This window comes from Dipodomys ordii, unplaced genomic scaffold (genome assembly GCF_000151885.1).
Source record: "Dipodomys ordii isolate 6190 unplaced genomic scaffold, Dord_2.0 Scaffold10, whole genome shotgun sequence".
Taxonomy (NCBI): domain Eukaryota; kingdom Metazoa; phylum Chordata; class Mammalia; order Rodentia; family Heteromyidae; genus Dipodomys; species Dipodomys ordii.
This window is the reverse complement of record NW_012267226.1, coordinates 15,410,186-15,421,513: the sequence shown is the minus strand read 5'-3', so window position 1 is coordinate 15,421,513 and position 11,328 is coordinate 15,410,186. Positions and strand designations below refer to the sequence as shown.

At 42.0% G+C, this 11,328-nt stretch overlaps 1 protein-coding gene across 1 annotated transcript; it reads right to left on the bottom strand.

Annotated features, from left to right (window-relative positions):
* Positions 1–9,093: 9,093 nt before the first annotated feature.
* LOC105980756 (chromosome unknown open reading frame, human C11orf53) lies at positions 9,094–11,066 on the bottom strand. The gene is made up of 2 exons (XM_013009662.1): positions 10,779–11,066; positions 9,094–9,480 (listed from the first exon to the last, which is right to left on the bottom strand). The coding sequence occupies exons 1-2, from the start codon at positions 11,064–11,066 to the stop codon at positions 9,094–9,096; spliced, it is 675 nt and encodes a 224-aa protein (XP_012865116.1).
* Between the last annotated feature and the right edge of the window lie 262 nt (positions 11,067–11,328).

Here is an 11,328-nt window from a genome sequence, read left to right as displayed (position 1 = left end):
TTTTTGGACTTCAATCCCCAGTAAGAAATTTAGTTTATATGTTCACATATAATTATACTACTTATCTCTATTTATAAAACAAACTGTTCATGTGCTGGTGGTTCATGCCTATGCTCATAGCTGCTCAGGAGGTTCAAAGCTAGCTCTAGTAGAAAAGTCTCCAAAACTCTATCTTCAATTAACCAGTAAAATACTGGACTGGAGGTGTGGCTTAAGTGATAGAACACTAGTTGAGCCAGTTAACTGAATAGTACTGGGAAAAACAAATAAGCAAACAGTCCCTGAAAAAAATGTGCACCTCTGTGTATAAAGAATTCTCAAATTTTCTGTGATGGTTGAGCTTTTCCATTTCATTCTGTTTATGAGAAATAGATGTTGATTGTGAGTCACCAAGTTAATTTAAAATGCCCCATTAAGGTATTGTATGCAGCACTGGGAAAAGCTACTCTTGACGTTGTATATAAAGGAATATTTGGTGTGTTATCTGTTTTAGTCTCAGCATATACAGAGAGCCCAAGACAGTGTAGCATGCTGGCCTCAGAGTGTTCTAGAAACACTGGAACCCTGAGGAAGAGGCCTACTGCAGATAAGTTGTTATATATGCTGATTATGGTGTGTGTTTTTCAGGTTGAGACTCTCTTGCTGGGAGCATTGTCTCCTCCAGGGTGTCTATGCTAAAGTCCTGATAAATCCCTTTAACAATCTTGACTTACAGAATGGGGGAAATGTGGAGTTTGACTCACAGTAATAGGCTCATTTTCTTGAAAATATAGCATAGGGCCTTAGTTGGGTATTGGAAAGGATCCTGAAGTATTAAGAGTGACTTCAGAGTCTTTTTCCAACATCTCTGCTGAAGGCTGTCTAGCCTCTAGGTTTGTTTCTTGGCTGAGACCCTGGCTCTGCAGAATACAGCTATTGGATTGTCTACTATTGGACTCCTTTGAAGTTAGTTACCAGTGATTGAACCATAGCCCTGTTAGGTATTGATTGAGCACCACCTATGTCCCAGGCCTGGTATAAGCACAGGGAATACAAAGAAGTCTTGGTTCTCCCATCAGTTGCTCTCTCTCCACCTCTCTCCCTGTCCTTCCCTCCTCCTCCTGCGTCATTCATTGTTCATTCATTTGCTCAATTATTCATTCGCTCACTCACACGTTCAACCACCATGTACTAATATTCTGCTGACCAGTTCCATGCTGTATTTGCTCTCCACCATGGCTTTCTTTGCCTGAGGCTGCCATAAGTGACCTTTTCCAGATCTCTGCTTTTCCTTGTCCCTGAGCTCAGAGATCCCTTTTTTCATTCGTGTTAAAGTCAGTCAGTGACACTGGGAGTGAATAGATGTCTTTTTAATGTTTTAAAGTGAATGTTTTAAGTGTGTGTGTGTGTGTGTGTGTGTGTGTGTGTTGGGGGGAGTTGCCCCATCTTTTGTATGCAAATGACACTTCAACTAATTATGCTTTTTCATCAAAATAGGTTTTATTAAACTGAAGCCCATGCATATTAAAAAGACTTTCTGTGTAAGGAGAAGGAATAGTTTAGTCCTCCAAATTTGACTATGACTCTAAATTCTCTTTATTAATGCAAAGTTCCTTTGTCACTTTGGCTTTGGGACACTGTTTCCAAACCTTGTGGGGAAGATCAAGTTCCAAAAAGTTGAATACATGGAGGAAATGAGAAATTACTGGGCTTAGGGTGAGCACTTGGTCCACATGAACATGCCCAGGAAGATTATTAGGTGGATTTGTGCTAAATCAATCTCTTCCCATAAGGTGTAGTCAGAGGTTTAGCTTTTTTTTGAAGAGATTTCCACAAAGGACAATCATTTGGTAATTTCTCATTTAAGTGACAAAATGCCAATATATACTGCTTGAAAAGTTCATGTAGTACTTAAAAATGCTTTTTATTATGTAAAATATATGTGAATATATATATGTATATATATATATATATACATATATATATATTTCTTTTTGTCAGTCATGGGGCCAAAACTCTGGGCCTAGGCAGTGTCCCTCAGCTCTTCAGCTCAAGGCAAGCACTCTACCACTTGAGCCACAGCGCCACTTCCAGCTTTTTCTGCCTGTTTGGTGCTGATTAATCAAACCCAGGGCCTCATGCATGAGAGGCAAGCACTCTACCATTGAGCCACCTTCCCAGCCCTTTGTAATATTAAAGATGCATAAAAAACATAAAAGATACCATCATGAAAACTCATGACCATATCACCAAGTTTAGGAAATAAAATGACGTAGTAATCTTTTTACTCAAGCTTACTTATTAAACACTAAAAATTTGGTATTATTCTATGAAGGATATTTGATTACAGGAAAGGTTACTAGTACAGAAGAACTAATTCCTAGATATTATTTGTTTGGCCTACATTTTTTTCCCGCTTACAATATATAACATTTCCCTCTACTCCTTCCTTCCTTCCTTCCTTCCTTCCTTCTTTCCTTTCTTCCTTCTTTCCTTCCTTCCTTCCTTCCTTCCTTCCTTCCTTCCTTTCTTTCTTTCTTTCTTTCTTTCTTTCTTTCTTTCTTTCTTTCTTTCTTTCTTTCTTTCTTTCTTTCTTTCTGTCGTTCTGTCTTTCTTTCTTTCTTTCTTTCTTTCTTTCTTTCTTTCTTTCTTTCTTTCTTTCTTTCTTTGTTGTGGGGCTTGGATTCTAGGCCTAGGCACTGTCCCTCAGCTCTTCAGCTCAAAGCGAGCACTCTACCACTTGAGCTACAGCACCACTTCCGGTTTTCTGAGTGGTTTATTGGAGATAAGAGTCTCACAGACTTTCTTGCTTGGGCTGGCTTTAGACCGTGATCCTCAGATCTCAGCCTCTTGAGTAGCTAGGATTATAGGCATGAGCCACCAGCGCCGGGCTTTATTCTTCTTTCTTATAACCTATTGACAACAACATTGCATATTGGAAAAGTACAGGGCTTATTTATCAGGGCCTATGGTTAGAAGATACTTCTTTATCAAAGATAAACATAACAATATGTTCATTTGTTAATAAAGAATATTTGGTTATTTATTTAGCTTGACTATTGGAGACTCTAGTTTCTGATGTACTTACCATACTTACTTTAATCATTAGAAATATTTCACAATAGAAATGTTATTTTTATATTGAAAAATAATACCAAGGCAGGTGCTGGTGGCTCAAACCTATGATAGCTGAGATCTGAGGAGCCAGGCTTGAAGCCAGCTCAGACAAAGAGAAGAAATTCTTATCTCCAGTTAACCAGCCAAAAGCCAGATGTGGCTCAGGTGGTTGAGTGTTGAGCAAAAAAAACTGAGTGAGAGCTTGAAGCCCTGAGTTCAAGCCAAAGTAACAAACACTGAGTAGTGTGCATGTGTGTATATGTGTGCATGTGTGTATATGTGTGCATGTGTGTATATGTGTGTGTGTGTGTGTGTGTGTGTGTGTGTGTGTGTGTATGTACGCGCACATGCGCCAGTCCTGGGGCTTGAACTCAGGGCCTGGGCATGGTCCTTGAGTTTTTTCACTCAAGGCTAGCACTCTACCACTTGAGCTGTGGCTCTATTTCTGGCTTTTTGCTGGTTAATTGGAAATAAGAATCTCATAGATTATCCTGCCTGGGCTGGCTTTGAACTACGATCCTCAGATCTGAGCCCCCTGAGTAGCTAAGACCATAGGTGTGAGCCACTGGTGCCCAGCCCTGAATAACTTTTAATTATAAGTCTTCCTAGCAATATAGTATGTGTACATAGTAAGTGAATATATCAGTATTTTTCTGTGCTACTTCAAAGGTTCAATGATTTTCCTTCTAAAAGATATTAAAAATATTAAATCAGTTGTCTTAAATGACACTAAAGTGCAACATTCAGCTATTGTTGGAATTTGTGGAGTTTGGTTAGTTTAATTCTAAACATAGTGTTTTCTTATATACTGGTTTCAAAGGGCTTTCATCCCAAATAATTCATCTCTGTGACAGAGCTATAATTCAATCTTACAAAGATTTACTGAGTACCTGTAGTATACTGGGCCCCAAGCAGGGACTAGGAGACAGGCCCTCCATGAAGCTTTACATTCCATCTATTTAGATAGAGAGCCATTCCTTATCTAGAGTATATGATTTTGCACTTGACCTCCCTGGAGTCAATGATTAGCTAATACAGTATGTAACATGAACAGCATAATTTTTTTTTTTGGTAAGTGCTAGTCCCAAGGCTTGAACACAGGGCTTGGGAGCTACTTTCTCTGAGCCATTTTGCTGAAGGCTAGTGCTCTACCACTTGAGCCACAGCCCTACCTTCAACTTTTTAGTGATTAAATGTGATAAGAATCTCATAGACTTTCCTGCCTGGGCTGGCTTTGAACTGTGATCCTCAAATCTCAGCCTTTTGATTAGCCAGTGTTACAGGCATAAGCCACCAGTGCCTGGCTGTAATATTGATTTGAAAAGAGAGGAGATTTTAGTAGAACTTAGTGATTGAATGAAAAGTAATTTTGGCATCTGCTGCATAGAATCACTATCATGCATTTGTTATTTCAGAACTTTAACTGTTTTTCTCTTGTGGCTATATTGTTTACCTGCTGAAAAAATAGGTCATAGTGGTTCTCTGTGTATGTGTGTGTGTCTGTAGATATGTATGTGATATAAAAAATAGGTCATAGTGGTTCTCTGTGTATGTGTGTGTGTCTGTAGATATGTATGTGATATATATATATATATATATATATATATATATATATTTACTGCTGGGGTTAGTAATTTTTTCCCATGTGGATCTCCTTTTAGATTACTTCAGTCTTCTTCCTCTCCCACAATTGTGTTATTAACTGAACTGTGGTAAGTCATAAAGATCATTGAACAGCATTTGTTAAATAAACAAGGTAAAGAGGTGGTTTTCTTCTCTCATTATTTGACATTTGAATAACCTGTAAGAGAAATACAAACACTCCCAACTACATGTGCTGTCTATTTTCAGTGATTTATGGGCTGATTGTCTAGATTGAAGCTTTTACTTGGGCAAATCTGACTTTCTCATCTAAGTCCACTTTTGTAAGTAGTTTGAACTTGACATCACTATATCTGATTACTTCAAACCTTAAATGCATCTAGTATCTTGGGAGATGGAATTTTGAACCTTCATTTCCTTTAGCTCTCCAAGGAAAACTGGGAGTCAGAGAATGGAAGGTTCAAGAAAGGAAAGAAGGAAGAAAAGGAAAGAAGGAAGGGAGGGAAGGAAGGAAGGAAAGAAAGAAGGAAGCAAGGAAGCAAGGAAGGAAGCAAAGAAGGAAGGAAGGACAGAAGGAGAGAGAGGAGGACATTTTTCCCATGTGCATGAACGGTATGGTTGGTCCCCACATGCAGTAGAATACTGGGAAGTACTTGAATAGGAAATAAGATAGGGAAATGTAATTAATTTTCAGGTCATCATTTGGTGGCTCGTTTTCATTTTGTAATAACCTATTTCCAGAACAATAAAATAGGACCCAAATAAAATATATAGGAAATGTAGCAACACATTGTCAAGCTAAGCAAAATTCTTTTAAAAAGTAATTTACAACTTGGAATTTTTCAGCAACAGACCTGCTCCTTTGAGCCCTTTTTAGGGTATATGGATGAAATAGATGTTCAATGGCGTACTGGCGTGTGAATGCCACACATCTCTGTCTCTCTCTCTATCTTGTCAAACACTGCAAAAGGGGTTTGCTGCTTTAAAATGGATGTAGACACTGTTGCAATCCATGTATTTCCAAGGCCAATTTACTTGACCCTGCTAGCTGAAAACCAAACATCTGTGTTGTTTTGAGATGCACGAACATAATATATGAGTAGATAAATGCAGAGTTCATGAGATATGTGTACCTTCTAGTTCGTATTATAAGCAACATTGAAGCTTATGTGGGCGCATTGATGTTATTTACACCAACATGATCATGCTGTTGCTACTTAGTAACCAATGGTGAGTAGCAGATGACTGTAGTTATTATGAAATATACACAATCTGGAGAAGTAACTCTGGGGCCCTCAGACCTCAGATTCTGATCTGCAGAGGGCCATGTTCCTTCTTTCTGATGCAGAGGCTGCTGCACAGATCTGAGCAGTTGCTGGGTGACAGATGGTTCTGATCCAGATACTGGGGAATCGGGATTGAAGACAGGACAGTGCTTCTTGCGAGGTGGAAACAGGATGATGGTGGTTTAAAGTCAGCCTGGGCAAAATAATTAGTGAAACTGTATCTCAAGGAACAAGGGGGGGGGCATGGTGGCGAACATATCTGCTATGCAGGAGGCAGAGATAGGAGGGTTGAGGTTGGAGGCCAAGTGCAAGACCTTGTCTGAAAAAGAAAAAAATAACCTAAAGCCAAAAGGGCTGCAGCGATGGCTGAAGTGGTAGAACATTTGCTGAGCAGGCACAAAGTTCCCCCATATGAGATGTCACCTTTCGTTGTAGGGAAAAATACTAAGGAGAATATTTCCCAGTGGTGGATTTGCTAGATCAGTTTTGTCTCAAATTCTTTTTTCCTTTGGAAAATAAAGAATCTCCATAATATGAAGAGATATCTACCCTGGCACGTTTATTGCAGCAGTATTCACAAGAGGCAAGATACAGAATGAACCTGTATCAATGGATAATTGAATAAACAAAAAGTGGTCTGTGAGTATACAATGTAACACGATTCCACCAGGAGAAGAGATAAAATTCTGTCATCAGTGACAATGTGGGTGAATCTAGATGACAAATGCTGAGTGAAACAAGCCAGTTGCAGAAAGACAAATATTACACGATCTCATGTGTGGAATCTAAAAATGTTGATATCATAGAAATGGAAGATGGTATTGAGGCTGAGGGGGTGGAGCGGGGGTGGGATGGGAGAAAGTGGTCAGCCGGGTACCACGTTACATCTGGAAAGAATGTTTTCGTGCTCTACTTCACAGTAGGATGATTAAATTCATGGATAATGTATTATATGGTCCCATAAAGGTGGAAGAGGATATTTTCCTTTACTTTAAAAATTATAATAATTAAAGAAAGGATTGTTTTGCTTTTTTTTTTTGTCCATCATGAGGCTTGAACTCTGGGCCTGGGTGCTGTCCCTGTGCTCTTCAGCTCAAGGCTAGCGCTCTACAGCTTGAGCCACATGCCACTTCCAGTTTTCTAATGGTTTATTAGATAAGAGTCTCACGGACTTTCCTGCCTGGGCTGGCTTTGAACCATGATCCTCAGATCTCAGCCTCCTGAGTAGCTAGTATTACAGGTGTGAGCCACCAAGGCCCAGTGAGAGGATTGTTAATGTTTCACTACCAAGGAACAATAGATGTTTGAGGTGATAGATATGTTGATTGCTCTGATTTGATCATTAGATAATGCATGCCTATGTCACAACATGACCTGTGCCCCCTCCATAAATCTGCACAATGATTGCATGCCAACTGACAGTTAACAATGGAGTTCAAGAGAAAAAAAAATATATATGTATGTATATGCCAGGGTGCCATAAAGGAGCTGTTGGGAGGAGGTTGGACAGGGGACCTGAAAGAGCGCCACCTAGCGGCCAAACACTCATTCTTCCTCTCCTTTCCCAGGACCACTCTCCCAGGAAGGAGCTTCAGGTGTGAGATGAAGGAAGGCTTTCTACCAGAGCATTTCTACAGGTACCCTACACCTTAGGAAAGCATTTGCTAAAGCGGGAAGTACCTTCAGAGGCTGGAGAAGGAAAAGTATCTATGATTCACATCTAAGTGGGTGGAATTAACTTCTTGCTTTGAATTCCTGGACAGCTACCTAGCTGAGGTAAGGTAGAAGGCACTAACAGAGGATAGGATTGAGATGATATTGGCAGGCCTTGGGCAACAGATGGCTTCCAGAAGATGGCTAGAAGGGATCAGAGGGGTCAGAAAGGTGTGGGAAGGAAGTAAAGAGAAGGTAGTATGGGGAAGAGAGGAGGAAAGGTACAGGTAAACTGGTGCATCTGCTAAGTCAGTTGTGCTCAAGGCATTTATGGCAGTATGACCTTGTAGACAGGTGCATGGCTTGGTGGCGATTAGCCTTGATCTGGCAGAGGAAACTACCCTAATCAAACTTGAATGAGGTAGAATAATGTTCGAGAGCTATACACCTCTCATCAATAAACCATGAAGATCTTCCTTCACACAGTCAGGAGATGCTGGATAGAATGTGGCTGAGTCACACTTGATAATTTGTTCCCCAAAGCCCCTTGGCTTCTTGATATCCTGTAGACTGTTGCTTGCCAATGGTTTAGTCTTTGTATGAGTACCAAATACCCATTTTATCCAGCCACTCTGGTATATGGAGTAATATTTCAACAGAGAGAGAGAGAGACAGAGACAGAGAGACAGAGAGAGACAGAGACAGAGAAACAGAGACAGAGAGAAAGAGAGGGAGGGGGGAAGGGAGAGCGGGAATGGAGAGAGGGGAGGGAGAGAGAAGAGAGAATATTTAGTTTAATGAAGGAAAAGTTGTGACTTTTTTAATTGGACTAATCTTTTGGATATCTTGAGCTTAAGCCAGAGCTAAAACCATTGTATTTTAAAAAAACCCACACTTTCCTGACACCTTCCTGTTTTATTGACAATAAAGCATTTACATGTAGTGCTGTATTTATTTGTAGGTCTCTGTAATGAGGGAAATGTATGTTAACACTTCACTCTTTAAAGTAACAGTCAAATGAGTTTTATGTGCCCCAACTTACTATACCGTCTCCATTCTTTGTTACTGAAGAAGACACATAGTTTATGATGAAGAAAAATCAGACAGGAAAACCACTATGTTTTCTGATCTGCACAAAAGTTTTAATGGAATTTAAGAATAAAAAAATCAGTGCCCCTAAATGATACTTGCAAGAGAACAGGAGATTCTGAATGAGCAAGGCCTCACCGGGCCCTGGCCTTCAGAGTCTCTCTCACTTCAACATTTGTCCCTGACATACATCATGAATGTTGTGGTGTGTTTCAGAGGGGTCGAGGTGGGTAAGATCAGAAATCAATGCCATTGTCCATTAACAAAGGGTGGTATCATGGCTTCTACAGAAATGCAATTCCAGATGAGTTGGCATACCTAAACCAGTTAAAGAAGAGCCCGGAAGTCCTTGCTTGCATCCACCCCCTCAGTAGGCTCGGCGGCATTCATAGGACCCCCAGGCCAGGCTCCCATCTTCTTTTGTCCAAGGTGAGGGGTCATGGAGAGAAGAGGTGTCTGACTCCTCATCAGCCTTGGGCTGTAGGTCGTTGGATACTGTCATGAAAGGGGTGAAGGGGTACGGAGGTGGAGTGGGGTACCCCGGTGTGTGGTGCAGATCTTCCAGTGTGTGGAGTGAGTAGGGCTGAGTGCCAGCCAGAGAGGACCCCCAGCCCGAGCTCCTGTGCTGCTGCGGGACGCTGCTACCCGACTCCAGCTGGGTGAGGCAGCCGGAGCTGGGAGGCAAGGCTTGCAGAGCGTCGGCGGGGTCGGGCTGGCTGAGAACATCAGGCACGGTCTGCTCCCATGAGTCCCTCTGAGGAAAGGAGCAAGTCACTGGGTTATTCACTGGGTGAGGCTCTGCAAATGCACGATGCCCCCTCCCCTCCTTGCTGATGAAGCCCACCAACCCGCAGGCATCTCCCACTAGCAAGGAAGGTTTTGGTTCCTCTCTACTCTGGGATTATATATATATACACACACATATATATATAAATGTATCAATTATATGTACATATATACACATATGTACATACATATGCATATACATAGATACATATATGTGTATATATACGTATATATGTATCTATATACGAATTCCCAGAAAAATAACATGAAAGGAGTAAAATGTGAGGTTAAGAAAACAGAATCAACATGGACTATTTTACTGTTTTGCTTTCTTTTGTGGTCTCCTAGGATTCCAGGTCCCAGCTTAGTTTTTACCAATTAAGGAAAGTTAGTTTCAGGTCCCGTTTTGGCTGGAGAGGGCCAGTCTGTTGGAGGTGAGCAGAGGGGTGTGTTGGTAGCTGTCTCCTTGACTTGCTCTTTGGTGACCTGGGCTCATGTGTAGTTGGGCCACCGGTGCCCTCCAGACTCTGAGCCCTTCATTTTGCTGTTCTGTAAAATGGAGCTTCTGGAAGCATTTCCTGAATTACTACAAGCATGAAGGGAACAGAGGCACTGAACACTTCCTGGCATAGAGTAGATACTCAATAATGTTAATTCTCACTCCTACCCTGCCTCCCTTTGGTCTAGAATTCCACCTTTATAGAGATTCATTCCTTTGTGGTAAGAGGATTTCCAGTTTTCTCCTAAGAACAGCACTAGGATCCTTCAGACTTTTTGAACTGATATTTTTGGGAGGCTCAAAGAAAACAAAGTTCCGGCCGGCAGAATTGTTGGAAGCAAGACGAAGATGGTGGTCGTAGTGGAAGAAATAGGAGAACCCGAATGTGTGGACTATGGGCCATTACCTCGCTGGTCCAGAGGTAGCAGCAGCATACATACCTTCCCTCTAGGCTGAGGAATGAGGGGACTTGCATTTAAGAGAGTGGCTGTAAATTCTATCTTACATTTTTTTGTGGCTCATCACTAGACACTCTTGCTGTTGTGGCTAACGTGGACTTTTGAGCAAGACTCCCTCAAAAGATACCCTGGCAGAGCTGGCATGCCCTGGTACCTCTGGTGCTAGACGAACCTCCAGTCACCAAGTCTGGACTCCATGTGAGCCTGATTTGACCTCACTCAATCTATCACCAAGACCCAGGGGTAGGGCCAGGTCCATGGGACCTCTGACCTCCCCGTATTCCCTACATGTGAAATAAGAATACTCACAAACACAAAAGAAGTGGGGTCACCAGTGAAGGGAGGCGGCAGGAGCGGCGGCAGGGGTGAGGCGCTGAACAGGGAGCCCGGGGTCGGGGTCAGTGCTGGGGGGCGATGGTCTCCATAGGGCTCTGCCAGGTAGGACTCCAGCAGCGCCGAGTGGCTTTGCCCCACTGAGGACTCGCAGGGAAAGGACTTTGCCACGCTGGAGGTGTAGATGTCATTGGAGAAGGGCTTCGTGCTGTGGAAGTCTGAGTCAGACAAGAACGATCTCCGGACACCATAGTAACCTGACATGACGGGTGAACCTGTAGTCAAATGAAAACCAAATGGACAACAGTTTCTTCCCAGGAAGGTCAGAGCTTCCCTGCTGCTTGTCCTGTGCCATGTTAGTAACAAGTGCCTGATGTTGACACTGATGTTAACACAGAAATAGACCGATGTCTGGAAAACAGGGTATAATCTATGTTGTCCCTGGGAGCTTGGACTCAGGGCCTGGGCACTATCCTTATGCTTTCCCCCCCTTAATGCTATAGTGCTCTACCACTTCAGCCACAGC

Coding starts and splice junctions, on each gene's coding strand:
- LOC105980756 (XM_013009662.1), bottom strand. CDS start 11,066: ATGTCAGGTTACTATGGTGTCCGGAGATCGTTCTTGTCTGACTCAGAC. Junction 9,481..10,778: donor ACCCCACTTCTTTTGTGTTT/GTGAGTATTCTT, acceptor TCCTTTCCTCAG/AGGGACTCATGGGAGCAGAC.